The 18421-nt window shown below is 47.4% G+C and overlaps 1 protein-coding gene across 1 annotated transcript in view; it reads right to left on the minus strand.

Moving 5' to 3' along the window:
• Positions 1 to 4281: 4281 nt before the first annotated feature.
• Gata4 (GATA binding protein 4) overlaps positions 4282 to 18421 on the minus strand; it is a 69394-nt gene continuing 55254 nt past the window's right edge. Inside the window, 5 exon segments of the mRNA XM_027390356.2 lie at positions 4282 to 5907; positions 6852 to 7006; positions 9024 to 9111; positions 9612 to 9737; positions 10519 to 10688. Coding sequence (XP_027246157.1) covers positions 5725 to 5907; positions 6852 to 7006; positions 9024 to 9111; positions 9612 to 9737; positions 10519 to 10688 — 722 coding nt within the window. The 3' untranslated portion in view covers positions 4282 to 5724.

Raw genomic sequence — 18421 nt, forward strand, 5'->3', positions numbered from 1 at the left:
TACTCTCTCCTCCCACCCCACCCCGCCAGCTTGCGAACTCCCAGGATCCAGGAGAGAGTGGACTGGTACCAAGAAAAGGCAAGCGCTCAGAAGCCAGTGGTCTTGCGTGGTTCAGGCCAAGACAAACATGACGGGTTTTGGCTTTTTCAGACAAAGCCTCACAGTCTAATGCAGGCTGGCTTGGAGCTCACCGTGTAACCCTGGCTACCCTTGAACTCCTCCAGTCTTAGTCTTTAAAGTGCCGGAATTTTAAACACAGCTAGCAAACCTGGTCTGTAAAGCTTTGAAAGACTGAGGTTTGGTTTACTTTATATTATTTTAATGATGTTTGAATTTTTACTATACTCTTTAAATTTTTTATTGTGTATTAAAATTTTTATTTGGAAGAATAAAGATGGTAGCAGGTTGTTCAAAGACAGGACTCCAAGAAGGGTGGGAGTCCTTTACAGGAAGTTAAGGGACTTTTGGAGAACTCTTGAGTAGGCCTACAGGAGGTGGCTAAGGTGTCAGACCCTGAACCTGGGAACTGAGGGCTCGAGGAGGGCTTGGCCAGCACAGGGAAGACAGCCCTGCCTCAATGAGCAGTTCAGCTAGCCTTCCACCTACCTGCGGTAGGGCAGAGAGCAGGAGGCCTCTGACATCTGAGGGGCAAAGGTCCTTTTAGAGGCAGAAGGTGAGCTTGAGGGCGGGGCATTTGCAGGGGGGGGTACCTATTTATGTGTAAGTACTGGAGTATACTTTCCCACATCTGCTACAGGATACAGTGCACTCCTGTGCCAGGGGGTTACACACACAATCGAGAAAATGAATGGTTCACAATTTGCTGCAGTCACTTAAAATCACCTTTTTAGTTCGCTGAGCATGCATTATGTAAGACACCTTGTAAAATCTTTACCTAGACTGCCTTGTCATTGGCTGTGGGAAAACAAGCCAGCCATAATACCTAAATCTAGTCTCTAAATGGGACATCTGTGCCATGGTGTTATAGACATAAAGCCATATTTTGCAAACTCTGATGTGTATGTAAGTCACTCAGAGACATTTACATTATGAGAAGCAGTGTGCCTTTCTGACAAGCTCCCTCCCCCCAATGCTGGGCGGTCTTGTTTTTGTTGAGGGGATGCTTGAGATATTAGTTAGGAAATGCTCATAAGCTAAAAATTGTTCAACTCAGGCTGTGTAGGGTCTCCCTAGCTTGTAAGTTTCTTGTTCTATGGGAGTGGGATTCTGAAATTCAGTAGACCGGTTCTATAGTAGTTACGAGAATTTCAACAAATCCATATCTTTGTGATTGCAGTGATGTACAAATGTTCTCCCGAGGCTAGCCAAAGCTATCAGTATCTAGCAGGCCTCAGGGCTCAATAAGCAGTAATGCTTTTGAGTGGAAGAAAAATTTGTTGGGGCTGATCTCAGATTTAACAGCTGGAAAACTAGTTGTAATGCTTGTAGAGAGATAAGGCGTGCGCCCTCATGTGGTGAATGTATGAACTGCAAGCACAGTGAGTAAATGTGGTCTTCCACCAGCTGTGGCCTTAAGGAAGTTCTCTGGATGGTAGCACTACAGGATTTGGAAATTCTGATAATCTCAGAGACTCCTATGATCTGAATTCCTTTGTCGTTGCTAGGTTGTCTTCATTCGACTCTTCCAGCCCATCTTTCGGAGGCCACTGAGACACTTATGTTTCCACATTCTTAGCAACTGAACCCCTGTAAACCCATTAAACTCTCATAGGCTTGTACCTCCAGGAAGGGATGGAGGGATTGGCAGAAATTATCCCATCCTCATTAAGCTAAATAAGGCTTTCTTCGGTCTCCATTTGTCCCAGAATGTACGAGGGCACCCTAGACAGACTTGAAATGGTTCATCTGACAGACAGCCTTCCAACCCCAGGCCATACCAGAGACATGGGACTCAGGCTGGTCTCCTGCCTTCACCACATGAGTGCTGGGGTAACAGCTGTATACAGCACCTGATTTATGCAGTGCTGAGAACCCAGGGCTTCCTGTATGCTAGGTAAGCACTTTACCAATGAAGGTAAATCCCCAGCCTAAACCTTTTTTCTCAAGGTGTTTTGTTGTGGCAAGGCAAAGGTGACAGTTACAGTCAGCATGCCAAGCTTTGAGGTCAGGGGCTCCTAGTAATAATCCTGCAGCCCTATTTGTTGCATGTTCAATGATGAGAAGTTTGTAGCCATTACCATCAAGCCACCCAAACACAGTTACAGCTAAGCGCCCTCCTGCTCAGAAGCTGGGGCCAATGCATATCTGACTGCATCCGACTTAACCTGGGTTCCAGAAAGTTTCATCAGCCAGAAGTGTGACCATAAAGCAATGTGATTTCTTATGTAGACTTGTCCTTTGAGAAAGTGATTTGTCCTAATGACATCATTTTGTGCCCTCTCCCTCACTTCTCCCTCCTCCAGCCATGTCCCAACTGTTTGGAAATGCATCTTTGTTGTTGTCAATGATGATTGAGACAATGTTCACCACCAGGCCTGGCTGCATCTTTTATAGTCTCTTGGATACAGCAACTCAGGCTTCCTTAAGGATTGCTCGAATAGGGTAAGTTAACAAGTCTGATGATCAAAGAGACCGAGTTATCTTAATTGGAGAGAGGTACCAGTTAGGAGTGTATGCAGAAAGAGGTATCTAATGAGACTATGCAGAATCTGTCCTGAATCCATTTGTAAAAAGAAGTGATGTAAATGTTTCAAACAAAAATGCCCTAACCAAAAACCATGAACCTCTCTGGCCAACAGTTTGGAATCTCTTCTTACTAGGACTCACCTTACTTGACTGACAGTAGTGTTGAAGAATATTTTAAGGTGTGTCACTTTTTTAAGGTGTTTCTGTTGCATTTGTTTAATTCTGTGAAGCTGTGCCTGTCTAAAACACCTGATGGTCTAATAAAAGCTGCACAGCCAGTAGCGAGGCAGGAGAGAGAAATAGGCAGGGCTGGCAGACAGAATAAATAGAAGGAGAAATCTGGGAGGAGAAGAGAGATGGAGGAGTGAGAAGAGGTAGCCAGAGAAGGAGAAGGACTCCATGGGCCAACTACCCAGCTATACAAGCCACAGAGTAAGAAACAAAGAAAGGTACACATAGAGAAAGATACAAGCCCAGAGGTAAAGGATAAATGGGATAATTTAAGTTAAGAAAGGCTGGCTAGAAGTAAGCCAAGCTAAGGCTGAGCATTTATAAGTAATAATAAGCCTCTGTGTGTGATTTATTTGGGAGCTGGGTTGGGCCCCCCAAGAGAGTAAAAAAACAACCAACACACAGACGCTCTCAGTTTAAAGGGTTTGGCTATTCTTTTAAGAGTGGTGCACACCTTTAATCCCAGCACTTGAGAGGCAGAGGCAGAAGAATCTCTGTGAGTTCGAGGTCAAAATGAGTTCCAGGACAGTTACACAGAGAAACCCTGTCTCAAAAAGAAAAAAAAAATGGGTCACTTGATCACAAGCCTGACAACCTGAGTGTGAGCCCTGGAACCCATGTAAAGGTGGAAAAGAAAACTAACTCCCAAACATTGTTCCCTGACCTTCACTGGTGTGCTGAGGCATGTTTGCCCCTTCACACACTCAATAATTCTGAAAACATTTTAAAAGATGTTTCCAGTCTTACATAGAAGAGAGAGAGAGAGAGAGAGAGAGAGAGAGAGAGAGAGAGAGAGAGAGAGAGAGTGTGTTATTAACAGTAGAAAATGACCAGGATGCCATGAGATCAGAGACCCTAGATGCCTGGAATATTTTGGCATAAGCTGGTCCTGAAGGTAGGTGATAACGAAAGCCTAGCCATGCCACAGGGACCAAATGAGACAGGGCCTTGGGACCAGTGATTGCTCCTGGTACTGCACTGAGAAGGTAAAGACAAAATAGATAAAGGAGACAATTGTCTTTGTCTCACTGGGGTAAGTATATGTCCCTTGGGGGCCATTCAGAATGTGTCCTACATCAGGAGACAGGCAAGATCAAGGACCAGCCAGTTAAATGGAGCCTCAAGCACTTAGGCAAATGCTGTAAAAAAAATGCCCCCACTCACAGGGTGACATGTATGTGAGAAGGTGGGGACAGGAACTTCAGTTAAAGATGCTCCAGTCCTCTCCAGGAAGCTGAACCTGTCCTGAGATCTTCCATTCCCATTCTCTCACCAGCCTCCACCACCAACTCCATGGTACCAACTGCCAAAACCATGAAGGGGAAACTAGGTAGAGGCAGCCCCTGCCCTTTGATCCACTAAAAAGGGCATGAGCATCAGCCCTTCTAGAAAAGAATTCTGAGGGAAGGAGGAATACAGATAAATTTATTAGTTAAATACTGATTTTACAGCCATTTCACCTTAAGACAATGTTAACAGGTTGTGGGGTTGGGGGGACATGGGAGGGTGGCCTTGAGGGAGAAAACAGTGTAAATGATGATTACAACAGGATCTTGGTTCAAAGCTATTCTCTGCTACGGCCAGCAAGGTTTAGGGTGGGGCTGGGAGTTTGGGGTACAATGGGGTAATGCCATAGTTGGCTACAGCTCTGTGGGTGATGAGGACAAGGAAGAATCTTTGGGAACCCCAGTAATGGGTGAGGGAGAAGGCCAATTCTAGGACAGCTACAAGCATGGCAATCCCATCAGGCCCTAAGACATCTTCCATGAGTCAGTCACCTTTGTCCTTGCACAAACTTCCTTTTGTTGTTTCTGCTTTGAATTTATCTTGCAAACACTCTGTATTTCCTGGACAAAGGATCCTTGCTGTAGAAAGGCCCGGATCCAGGTAACTGTCTGCGTTGAGAGGCCATGGCCTGGCAGGCTCAGAACAAGCAAGCTGGAGCCCTGGGAAGAGGATTGTGCTTTGGACACAATCTTCAGAGGGATCCACGGTGCAGATGAGTACAGTCACCAAGCTGCTACAGTAGCAGTTTTTGTTCCTCTGTGGAACCCATGTATGTGAAGGGGGTAAAAAAGGATGCTAGGAGCAGCACCAAGTTCCCCTAGCCTGCTACACAGCTGAGCTCTAGTTTTGCAGAGGATAGGAGATGTTCAGGCTGGAGAGCAAGGGGTTTAATGTCGGAGTTCTCAGGAGAGGAAGAAGGGAAGGCACCACTGCTGGGCTGTGATTTGATGAATATCCTGTGTGATGGGTGATGTGCCTTCTCCACCATCTCCCCAGGGAGAACTCAGTAACATCTGTATTGCACCCAGCACTTTTGGAGTCAGATCTGGTATGGGGCATGCAGGGACATGCCATGCTTCAAAGGGAGTGTTGGACAAGGGCAGGGCTGCCACGTCCAGTCCACATCAAGTAGACACCCTGCTCAGGCTGTAGATGGTGTCTTGAAGCTCAGGCCCCTACAGCCACCTTAGGAGCATAAAGAGAAACCCACTACCTAGAACCACTGGGGTGGAGAGTTAGGGTGAAAGTCCTGGACAGGCAAGTGGAGAATAAGAAAGAAGTCTCCTGCTACATTGAAGAGTCTTAACTGTGCTGTATTCACAGTGAAGGTGGGCTTGTCTCTAAGAATGCAGGCTCTTTCCAGTGCTCCACCTGGAAAAGGTGTTTGAAGAAACCCAGCACCCACATCCCTAAGCAATTGTCAACAACTTCAAGTTCTACCCAGTTGTTCTTTGGGAGTTGTTCCCAGACAAAGGGACTGCCCAGGGTGCCCCCAGCCTCAGACTTTGCTGGCCCCCAGGTCCCAAGTCCGAGCAGGAATTTGAAGAGGGAGGGGGGTAGTTACGCAGTAATTATGTCCCCATGACTGTCAGCCAGGACTAGGCTGTTCCAAGAGTCCTGCTTGGAGCTGGCCTGTGATGTCTGAGTGACAGGAGATGCATATCCTGGTGGGGAGAGCTTCAGAGCCGACAGCACTGGATGAATGGAGGGCCCATGGCCGGACACAGAACTGACAGAGAATGCCTGGAAGGCAGAAAGCACAGTGAGCCGGTAGGATGCTCCTGGGGACCCAAGAACCAAGGCTGGGAAGGGGATGAGGGAGTGAGCATTCTAGCTGCTCCCCTAGTCCCTAGGATCCAACTGCAGGGGGTCTGTGAGCTTTCCCAGTGGCTTCTCAGCACAATGTAATCAAGGCCATAACCTAGGAGTTTTGTGCTGCTGTGCTTTCTCGGAAGGCTCTGACAGCCATAGGAGGCACTCTTATCACCATTTCCGGGTCAGACAGAGGTCTTTCAGGTCAGATTGAGGTCATCCTCTCCATACTGAAAGGGTCCTAGCACTTTTGCTTCCGTGGAACCAGGTTCTCTCTGGTTCACTCTGATGGTAGAATGCTCAAACAGCCTCTCATAATTAGTGGGGTTGGGGAAGGAAAACCATGACTTCCTCATTCCCAAAGAGGCAGAGGAAAGGGCACTGTCACACCTTCAAGAGGGCATAGTGCCCTGCTGGGCCATTCCAGAGGCTCTCAGGAAGCTGGAGCTTATGAAATAGCTTTCTGCCCACCTCTCACCCACCCTGCCCTCTGGGTTCCAAGCCTGTGCCACGCTAACAGGGTCCTCCTGCCTTACCCTCTGAAAAGCCTTCAAGGCCAAGGTCAAAGCACTTCAAGCTCTAGAATTCACGTTTGCTTCCAACCCCAACCCCCAAGTCTGACCCAGGGAGTGGTGCTATCTGCCACATGCATCCTGCATCCTTCTCCTTGTTCCCAAAGCCATAGCACAGGAAAGATGCTAAACATGGTGTTCTCTGTGTTCAAATCACTGCAGCTGGACAAGAGGTACCAAGACTCAAAGTCTGGGCTGTTTGGAGCTTAGCAGCTCAGGGTCAGGCTACAGCTCACCTCCTAAGGCTGGTCTGGTCCAGGGATCTAGAATTTACTTTCCTATTAGCCCTGTCACTGCGCCCACCTGGGATATGGAGGTGCTGTGCCCATAGTGAGATGACAACCCAGGCTCTGTCTTGATGGGACGCATCTCTTCACTGCTGCTGCTGGTGGTGGTGGTGGCATTGCTGGAGTTGCTGGAGGCACTGCTGCTGGGAGGGAGGCTCTCACCAGGAGGACCTGCAAGGAGGCAGAGTCAAGAAACCCAATCCAGCTACAGGGACAGAGGCCCTATTTACATTTGCTGGGGACAAAAACAGGGATCCTTTTGGGCAAGCATAGTGGTTCTCAAAACTGGACAGAAGCATCAAAATTCCAAGACAACTATTTTGCCTTCTGAAAACAGTGTCTGATGTAGTTCAGGCTGGTCTCAAACTCACTATGTAGTTAAGAATGCTATTGAACTGGTATTCCTGCCTCCACTCCCTGAGTGCTGGGATTACAGGCCTGTGCCTCCATGCCCAGTTTATGCAGTGCTGGAGATTGAAGCCAGGGCTTTGTGCATACTAAGTAACACACTCTACTCACTGAGCTACATTCCAATCCCCAAGGGGACCCATCAAGACTCCATGATTCCCTCATGACTCTAGATCCATAAGCCCCAGACACCACATTCTGTCCGTTTTGGGATTCCACACTCTCGATGTTGTTTTTAAATGTAAATTCTATATATTTCAAGTTATTGCCAGAGGGTTCAGGGACAACAACCTATAATTAACTATATTAATTTTTCTGTAGCAAAATGTGAGCAGCCATACTGTTTAGGATAAGCAGAGATTACAAATGGCCTGTGCTGCTCCACAACGGGTCCTGCTACAGAATTTATTTTCCTGGATTCCAGCTTACAGGTTGAGGGCTACACACCTGAACCCAGGGGCTCTGCTGCAGTCATAGTCCAAGAGGCAGAAAGAGGTAGCACAGGACCCCTGGGGAGTGTCAGAAGGCTCAGGTAGGAAATACTTCTTCCAGAACCCCATGTTTAATGTAAGAACCTTCAATGCTAGCCATGGTTTTGGTGGTGAAATGGGCAGCATTGTGAATCTGCCTGCCTGGGGTGAGGTGAACGAAAGTTCACCACATCAGCCAGGTCATTTCCCTGCTGAAGACAATTTGGCAATTAGGAATCCTAATTTGGCAGTGTGGAACACAGGAAGCTCTGGGTAGCAGACATTAGTGACCCTCCTCTTCCTCTGTCTCTCTCTCTCATATGTATGTCATTTATTTTATTTATTGGTATTTTGCTTGCATGTATGTCTGTGTGAGGGTGTCAGAAGCCATGGAACTGGAGTTACAGACAGTTGTAATCTGCCATGTGTGTACTGGGAATTAATCTGGGTCCTCTGGAAGATCAGCCAGTGCTCTTAACCACCGAGTCATCTCTCCAGTCCCATAACCTTCTTCTTAATGTAGAAATTAAGAAGGCATTGCCAGATGTGGAGGCTCATGCCTGTAATCCTAGCACTTAGAGGCTGAGGCAGGAGGGTCATGAGTTCAAGGTTACTCTGAGCCACATAGAAACTCTGAAGACAGAACAGCATATTGAACAGACTGTTGATGCCAGAGTGAACATTCCAGATCCCAGTAAATAGTGATGTGCTTTTAAGCCATTGCACTTGAGCACCGGTTTGCTCATTAGGAAGACAGGCCAACAGACTGCTTCTGTGGGGTCTTTTTTTGTTTTTTGAGACAGGGTTTCTCTGTGTAGCTTTGGAGCCTATCCTGGCACTCGCTCTGTAGATCAGGCTGGCCTCAAACTCACAGAAATCTGCCTGCCTCTGCCTCCTGAGTGCTGGGATTAAAGGCGTGCGCCACCAAAGCCCGACCCGTGGGGTTTTGAAGGGATCCCTGAAGGAACTTGTGCAGGTTCAGAGCACTCCATGGCATTAATGTACCCCGATTACAGATCAATCTGTCAGGGCCAATGAGCAACACTACTCTCTCAGGCCCCACACTGGTCCAACCAGCCTATTGCAAGGCAATCATCATGTGGCTTCATGGTCCTGGCTTCTTTACTGTTTTTCTTTCTCTTTGTTTTCTGTTTGTTTGTTTTTTTTTTTTTTTTTGTTTTTTCTGTCTTAAGAGAAGAGATGGAAGAGGTTACCACCATACCCTGGCAGCCTACTGGGGCAGACATGGTTCTTGAGTGCTCTGGGAACTCCTGACTTGTTGACATACTTACACAGAGATCTATCCTCACCTGCTGATGTCTTAGATTTATTCAGGTTCTTGGGCTTTCGTTTCCTGGTTTGAATCCCCTCCTTCCGCATTGCAAGAGGCCTAGGTACCTGAAGGGTTGGAAATTAATATATGAATTTCCATTTGTAGATGTCTCCTATGGTATTGAAATATTCTCTCTCTCTCTCTCTTTCTCTCTCTCTCTCTCTCTCTCTCTCTCTCTCTCTCTCACACACACACACACACACACACACACAGGTTTGCGCTATGGTTTTGAATCTCTCACACACACAAATTAAATTTAGGTTTTGCTATGGTTTTGAACATGCACACACAATTAAATGAAGGATTGTGTTATGGTTTTAAAACTCTCTCACACACACATTAAATGAAGGGAAGAAGAAGAAGAAGAAGAAGAAGAAGAAGAAGAAGAAGAAGAAGAAGAAGAAGAAGAAGAAGAAGAAGCAGCACACAGATTCTATTCTTGAGGGAAGACAAGTGAGAGCTACAGAATGGAAATGGAGGAGACTCCTTGTCAGGCAGAGTTGAGGGCATGCGGGGGTGTAGGTAGGACATAGGCACGACATAGCAGGGCAGGGCATCTACTTACCCCATGGAGCTTCATGTAGAGGCCGCAGGCATTGCACACAGGCTCGCCCTCGGCATTGCGGCGCCACAGTGTAGTGGTGGTGGTCTGGCAGTTGGCACAGGAGAGGCCTACCCGGCGGGAAGCGGACTACAACACAGATGGAAAGGAAGTGTTTTGCGTCTAGCAGGACTAAGTCAGAATGGTCTCATGTGAGCCCTCAGGCCAGTCCTGCCACTATCTCTAGGTATCTAGATCACTTGTAGGAACCAAACCAGAGAAGGACCCCAGGGTATGGCATAAAGGACCTGGACACTGCCAACAGAGAATCTCTTCCCAAAGGTGGATCTCATGGATGCCAGTGTCTGATTATGTTTGGGGTGAGGAAATTGATAGGCCTCAAAGAGGAAGCTTCAGGATATCTCTCTCTAGTCCCTTTCCCTGTCATACGCCAAAGTGGGTTGGTATTGGTCAGAGTCAGGTGGCAAAAAAAAAAAAGCCCAGATCCAGGCCTCCCAGCCAGGACCCATACCCCACTGCCTTGCCTTCTTGGACTCTGGGTCTTTCTAGGGGATCAACTGAAAATAAGACAACTTCTGGCTTATGCTGGCCTTCAAGACAAAGGGACTGAAGATCGGGAGGCCTAGATCTGGCTTTCTGTGGTTGGTGCCACTCATCTCTGAGGTTCATTTTCTATATTGCATAGTTATGGGGTAGACTAGCTGGGCCAGCATCTTTGAAGTGAGCCCAAGAGCACTCTAAAGGTATGAGTAGCTCCCTCCTTCCTCCCACCTATTTAACCCCTCAGCTCCTATCATCCAAGTCCAAAATTTAAACCTCGGCATGAGTCTCAAGGTAGGATGCAGAGAGGAGAGGTGGGGCTGGCTGCTCTCTAGGCTGGTGGACCTAAGCCATAGAGGCCCTTGCTTACCAGTCGGCGCTGAGGCTTGATGAGGGGTCGGTTGATGCCATTCATCTTGTGGTAGAGGCCACAGGCATTGCACAGGTAGTGTCCTGTCCCATCTCTCCTCCAGAGTGGGGTGGACATGGCCCCACAATTGACACACTCTCTGCCTTCTGAGAAGTCATCAAACATATCTACTGGGGGAGGACACAGGAGAAAGGACACAAAAGATTACTTCCTTGTTTTGTTCGGAGACCTTTCACCTAGAAAGCAGGGCTGGGGGGTCTCCCAGGAGAGTCATTCTTCCTCCATCAGGATTGCAAGGCGAGTGGGTTCCACTGTCTGCCACCCAGATACAGCAGAGCTGCCTGAGGAAGAGTCATCAGCTACCTAGACTATAGGGGACACTTTTGAGTCCAAGTCTTGCCTCTAGAGTCTTCATGGCATCCACCTAACCTACTCAGACCTTTTTCTTCATTTTTCCTTTTCAGAATTATGACTATGTGATGATTTGAACATGAAATGTCCCCACAGGCTTATGTTTTGCACACCTGTTCCCCAGCTGCCAACAATAGTGTGGCACTATTTTGGGAAACTGTGGAACCCACTTAGGATGTGGGACCCAGCTGGTAGAAGTCCATTGCTCAGGGTTATGCTGAGCCCTTTGTCCCTTTCCTGTTTTCCCTGCCTTATGGCCTACTGCACTTTGAGAAACCCCCACAGTATGCTGTCGTCCCATCCACTCTGCCATGTCTCCCTCACAATGTAGACTAAATCCTTATAAACTACAAATAAATCTGTCTTCTGTTAAGTAGTTTCTCTGGGGTCTACGGTCATAATAATTGCAAAAGTAACTCATACAGATTATTTTTCCCTTTAGGTAAACATATTTATATTATAGGAGAATTGGTGTTGAAATATATAAAGAAAATACAGGTCATGACCTGTGTTGTGAGCACGTTATTTTATTCTGTCATTTGTAAGACTTTCTATGTTGACACATACTTTTGCCCAGTTGAGATCAAGTGATATGGCTGAACCTATCTTGCTTTACTTTGTTTGCTTAATGGCCTAATGTGTTACCACACTAGAAATGTATTATAACTCATTTCAGCACAGTGTAATAATAAGTCCATCATTGAAATGTGCCTTCCCCTTTCACCTCTGCTCTTCAGTAACTGCTTAATCTCTGTCTAGTTTCTGATATTTGTTTTGTAAACACTGGCCTCTTTGTATGTACGTCTGTGGTGAGTGTCTGGTTATTACTCTGAGTACTATCCTACAAGGAGAGTTTCTAGGTCACAGAGACTAGAGTTCTATTTACATTCTTAAATTTATCATTCACTTAGTTTTCCTGCTTGTGACACTTAGCTTGAATTGTCAGCTTGACACCTCAGAACTTTTATCAACTAGAATTACCTCAGGAAAGAGTCTCAATGAGGCATGGCCTACTTGGGATTGACTGTGAGCATTTGTATCATCTGAATTAAGTTCATTGATAGGGAAAGACCCTGCCTAGTGTAGGCAGCACCATTCCCTAGGCAAGGACTCCTGAACTGTTTAGGATTAAAGGAGCCCAAGCAAGCTAGCTAGCAAGTGAGTATGCATGCTTTCATTTCTCTCTGCTCTTGGCTGTGGGCGTGGCCTCAAGCTTCTGCTGCTATAATCCCCTATAATGATGGACTGTAACCTGGAATTGCAACCTAAAATAACCCCCTCCCTCAGTTTCTTTTTTGTCAGGGTATTTTCTCAAAGCAATAAAAATGAAACCAGGATCTTACTTTAACATATATGCATGATCTTATGTTATCGTTTGCTATTTTTCCTCGTATATGGCAATACAATAAGGACACATAGTCCATCAAGTGTGAGTGTCAGCCCACTACCAGAAGGCTGCCTTTATGTGTCACCCTTTCCTCACTAACCCCTTCCTTTCACTTCCATGTCTGCAGAATTCTACAATTGGTGAGCCCCTTGTGTCCCTTTTCATTGCCTGAGTGAAGGAGCAGGGTTGGTTTTTCTTACTCCCTTTGACTTATGTAAAGCCTGCTTATTGACCCATGCCATCTAAGTTTTCTGCTCTTAAGCACAGCCATCTTGGTCTCTGAATTGCCCTTGTCCTGATACCAAAGGCGATGCTGAGTTCTTCTCTGGGGAAGCCATCTGTACCCCCTTCAAAGGCCATCTTTCCTTCAGACCCCAGCCCTGGGGATTAAGGCTGCACATTTTGCCAGCTTCACTGTTCAATAATCGGCTCTAAGGGAATGTTGGCTGGAAGAGGGTAAGGCGCCCTCCCCTTAACTCTGGGCACGCAAACAGTCATTTACACCTGCAAACAGGTAGCAGCGTGTTCATACCAAGCAAACAATGTACAGGTGTGAGGGGCTGTTTGCTCAGGCCAGGGAGTTAAGTAAAGCCAGCACAGAGAGGCTATTTTTACACCTGTGTCACACTGAAGGCCCGTCATCAAGGTCACTTTCCTCCAGAGGTGACTCTTGTCCATGGCTTGCTCTCTTCTGGGCCACCACCATTACCACCATCAGCAGCACCTGTCAATCTTGCTCTTTCCTCTCAAGTCCTCTGAGAGCAGTGGAAAGGCCAGAAGTTGCCAGAGCCAATAGCCAGCAGGGCCAAGTCCTAATGGCGGCAGTCCTTTGTTTGCCATGAACACTAGATGGCACTACAGCCTTAAAGTTGACCCAAGACCACAGACTGGGTTAAATCACACCTTGGGAGAGAAGACTTTGCTCAGTCTAAGTCCAAACCTATTGTAGCCTTTTGATTCTGTTTTTCTATACCTCGAAAAAGAGTTATATCCCCAAAATGGCAGAGTATAAAACACACTCCTATTTAACCATCAGCCAGCTTTTAGCGATCTGTGAACAATCTCACCTCACCCGAGCCATTTTACCCATCCTGTACTACAGAAGAAAACCTGAGGTCCTGTCACTGTCTCGGTCTGTTTCTCCAACAGGTAAAGATGCTCACACCAGTTTCTCTCTCACTCGGGTTCATTTAAAGTCTAGGGTGAAAATTCCTCCCACTCTGTTGCTGCGTGTGAGGGGAAGATCCCTGCTTTTCTTCACACTTAGTACATTTCACGTGTGCACACATTACTGAGGGAATTAATGGTGTCTGTGGGTTCCTCCTGTCTGCTACTCACCTATCCTCCCCTCTCTGATGACTCAACACAAAGGTTGACCTGGGAAACTCACGAAAGTACACCTCAGGTTACGCATTCTCGCAACTGTTCTCCCACCCAGATAAAGTCTCCAGGCTTCGGCAAATGTGTATTTGTCACCCACAAATATTTACCAAACACCTGTGATTTAAGCAGGACAAGAGCTGCCACAGGAGCTAAGAGGGCGCCTTGCTCTCGGAATGCTAATGATCGAGTTTAACCAACTGGACCTGAAAATCAATCAATAGTGAGGGATAAGATGACTCACTCCATTTTCAGAACTCTCAAGTGAGTGTGGGGTTCACGGCAGAAATTATTGGTCAACGATAGGAAATGTGGAAGTCCAACCCAGACAGAGCAGCCAGTGGAACTCAGGAGCCAAAAGAGGGGACTGGGCAGGAAGCATCTTCCTCAAGATGCCTAGCCAGGCATACCTGTGTACATATTTCACCACAAAATCTTACTACCCTACCAGCTCAATGAAATGTTACGTGAAAAAAAATTTTTTTTTAAAAAGATTTATGTGTATGAGCCTTTGGCCTACATGTTTGTATGTGTACCGTGTGTGTGCCTGGTATCTGCAAAGGTGAGAAGGCATTAGAAGCCCCTGGATCCAGAAGTACTGGTGGTGGTGAACCACCATGTAGGTTCTGGGAACCTAACCTCAGTCATCTGCAAGAGCACCAAGTGCTCTAAGCCACCCAGCCATCTCTCTAGCCTCTGCGTGGAAACTTTAAATGATTAATACAGAGGCCATATAATGGGAGAGCAAAATGCTGACTCTGGCATACAAACTGAAAACCAGACCATGCAAGGTGTCCTGTAGTGTGGTGGCAAGGACTATGAGAAAGCAGCTTTGACTGGATTAACAGTGGGGACTTGTGCTTTCATAAAAGCACTGGTCTATAACATAACTACTCATCTTTAAAATTCTGATTTTGAAAACAAACAAATCTGATCCCCAAACAGCTCTCATCTCACACACACACACACACACACACACACACACACACACACACACACACAAAACGAGGGGAGCATTTTATGTCTGTCTGATACAGAAATAAACTCCCCAGGGCTGGGGAATGGAAAGAATGCAGCCCATCTCAGCTGCTTAACACTTTTAAGACTCTGGGGGGAGGGGGTGCTGGGCTATGAGCCCCAAGCCAGCACCTCTTACTGTTTTACAGGAAAAGCATAGGGTGTAACTTCCCAGAGGGCAAGTTGAGGGCCCAGCCAGGGCTCCAGCCGGTGACAGCCTGTCTCCCAATCCCACCCCTCTCCAGTACAGGCAGTGGTCCACCCACTGGGGAGCAGTGGGAATCCAACCCCAGGGGAATGGGTTAGCATCTCTCCACTCTGACAGGACAGTCTTGTAATAATAGCTGTAAAGCACTTTGCAAATAAGAGGAAAAACTCCCAACAATGGCTGTGGAGTGCTCTGCAAACACCCAGTGAGATAACAATGACCGATTATTGTTCTGTGGCTGGAGAAGAGGGGCAGACCAGGGACAAGGGAGACAACTAGGGAAAATTTAAGAGGAGACTTGCAGATCTGCAGCTTTCTGGCATGGATTAGGCCAGACTAGGATCCATGGGGTTCCCAACTCAAGTTTGAGGCTGCAAGCTACAAACAAGTTCTCAGAATTGCTGCTCATGGGAAATGGATTGTTTTCCTAGATCCAAAGATGGGCACCTAACTCCTCACTACCATCCCATGGCTTACTTTAAACATCTCTCTTTTAAACAGGAATATATTCCTAGAAATCACGACAGGCTACACCCATCCAAGTGCCTGGAAGGAAAACAGGGCCCCAAGGCTGATACGATCACAGGTAGGGACTTAACCTACCCCTGGCCTGCTCCATTCCTCCTGTAGAACTCACCCACCTGTCTCTGCAAATCACAGGAAGCAAACATGGGCTGGGAGAAGAACAGGAGGAGTTGAAAAGCAGACAGAAAGGGAACAACACCAGGTCATGGCTAGCAACAACCCTCTGGGCACAGTGGAGATTGTCAGCACCCCTCTGGGCACAGTGGAGATTGGCGTTTGTCCCTTGATTTTGGGAAACAATCCCAGGTAGATGATGCTGCATTGCCAGGTTGCACTTTGAGTGTCACACAGGCTCTGACCTGCCCTGGATGTGTCCTGCAGTCTTTCATCTCCTATTGGAGAGTTGAGTCTTGATCCAGAGCCCATGCTGGAGGAACCCTTGCTCTATGTTTGGGTACCAACTTGATGCAGTCTCTCCTGGTCTTCTGCAGCTTAAATTTTCACCCTGTCTATTATATACTGACCCCAGTGATGAGTGCTGAACACACAGGCATGGCAGAAAAATTGGAACAAAATCCTGTGCCAAGGTTCATTGGCCTAGCTGAGAAGACACAGCTCAAAACAAATAATTCTATTAACTGTGGCACACTGCAATGAATCTGGCCTTCAGCACCTTCTCTCCGCTTCCATTGTTCTAGATCACCATGTCATCTATTCAGAGAAGGGTGGCACACCACACAGTGATAATGCCCGTGCTCAGAGTGCCTAGGTATCAGGGTTAGGAAAGGGGCCAGATGGAGAAGAGAATCCAAAAAGCAGAAACTTACGGGTAAAACAAGACACAATCTAGGCATCGTGCAAAAGGACCTTTCTCAGGATGAACGGACTTCAGGAGAGAAGTCTGCAGCCCCACCCAAATGTCCCATGTTGAACCCCAAGCTCACGCACATCCAAAGTTCAGAAGATTGGGCCTGAATTTCCTGACAGGCCTCAATTCATCCCCCATGGCTGGCGCCTGGGTCTGGGGCACAAGAAACAAACAAACCCCGGGGATTTTCTGGCAGCCACCGAGCTTCATTTCTCTGGGCTTCATCAGGCTGCAGCAGAAGTCTGTGACAGGAGGCTGGCTGGCCGTGAGGGTCACAGCTCCCATGGTACTCAGATGGTTTGAAGTACCTATTTTTAAAACTTTGGGACCATGAAACAGAAGCGGTTACACAGCCAGGCCTCGGGGGTGTGGGGGAGGGGGTTGGGGAGAGTTGTACCCTGTGAAGCCTGCCCTAGCCTCTGCTTCTGGTGCTGGGAAGCATGATGCCAGTGTCCATTTGGGGACTCTAAAATGTGACTCGGTCCTGAAACATTATATACAGGCAAGGACATTCTGGAAGGGAGGAAAAATGTATTAAAGTGAAGGGAAGGAAGGAAGAGAGGGGAGGGAGGGGGAGTTAGATAGAAGAGGAAATTTGAAGAACAAATGGCTAAAGAGAACACCTTCAGCTATTGCTAAAAACTAATGCTCAGCGGCCTCACACACTACAAGCAGGAGGCAGGCAATCCTGTCACTGCAGCAATGAAGGCAGGGGTATGCAGCTGTTTTCCCTCCAGGGACCAACAGCTCTTCCCTCAGATGGTCTGACAACCCCAACTACCTACTCCTGCTCCTACCTGGCCTGTCACTGTTGGGTCAAGGTTAGAGGTCAGCCCAGGTCTACAGCTGTGGCTTAGCAAACAGAGGTATCATCTGCTACCTACTGATCCTGTGGCTTTTCTGCCTGACCCAACCCTCTCTCTCCAGGGTCTATAGAAGGCTGCTGTCCAAAACTCGGCCTCAACAGGACATGTTAGCCATAAGGCCTAGAGAAGTCCAGGACCCAAGCATACTGCCTTCCCAGATTGTCTGGTCTTGGGCTTTCAGAAGTGGATCCGTGTCATTGCCCCACAGTGTGCCCACTGGAAGAAGGCTTCACCTCCTCCACCACTGTTGTGAGCAGACCTTCAGGAATATGACAAGAAAAGGCTTCCATGCAGAGTGCTGGATCCACAACAGAGCTCCAGGAAACGAGAGGGCCTCAGACTACACACTTGTGCCTCAGCAATGGTTCTGTTCTAGACACCTGTGCTCTACAGAACCGACCCATGCAGGACAAGGAGATACTATGGTATCAAAAAAGACAATATCCTTTGTCCCAGCCAGACACTCCCAGACAACGTGATCATAGGATGCCAAACACATGGCTCAAAAACCCTGCCACCACTATTTCTCTGATGAGTGGTAACAGCCCAGAGCCCTTTAAGTTTCAGGTTAACAGCCATCAGTTTAACTACAGCCACAGAGTCCGGATGAATGAACAAGGAAAAGGCTTCCTGGGTTCTGCCCAAGGTGCCCTCTCTTCCCTGCCCCTGGCTGACATCTGTGCAGCTCCCCATGCCTTCCTCCATGTGGGCTCGTGTCAGATTGCAAGGCTCCTGGAGAGTGCTATGGTGAAAGTGGCCCTAAAATAAAACCAGGAAGTAGGGTGCGGGGGTTTTCATGAATCTTCAGAGGAAATCAAGGTCCAGAGAAGACAGGTGACCTGAGAGTGAGTGCCACTCCCAGAAGGGTCAGTGACCTGATCCTGCCCTCCCCACACCATACTGCTGTCCTCTGGGTCACTCCACCTGCAATGCTCTGCACACAACATGAGCTCAATGTACACTGACCAATGGGACTCAGAAAAGATCTGACCCTCCAGGTGTCTCATGGAGCAGAAGATCCCCAGGAGGGTGATACAGATTTAAGTGACACTCTGTCCCTGGCTATACTCAAACTAGTCTGGGAGGCTATCTTTGCAGCAGAGGTTTGCAAGTACCCAGCCACACACACGTATAAGCATTGTGTGTGCATGTGTAACTGTGTGTAACAGATGTGTGCCTGTGGAAAAGAACACCACATAGCACTAACCCACCACTCCAATAATTCACTAGAATATTCTCCA

Source organism: Cricetulus griseus, assembly GCF_003668045.3.
Source record: "Cricetulus griseus strain 17A/GY chromosome 1 unlocalized genomic scaffold, alternate assembly CriGri-PICRH-1.0 chr1_1, whole genome shotgun sequence".
Classification (NCBI taxonomy): domain Eukaryota; kingdom Metazoa; phylum Chordata; class Mammalia; order Rodentia; family Cricetidae; genus Cricetulus; species Cricetulus griseus.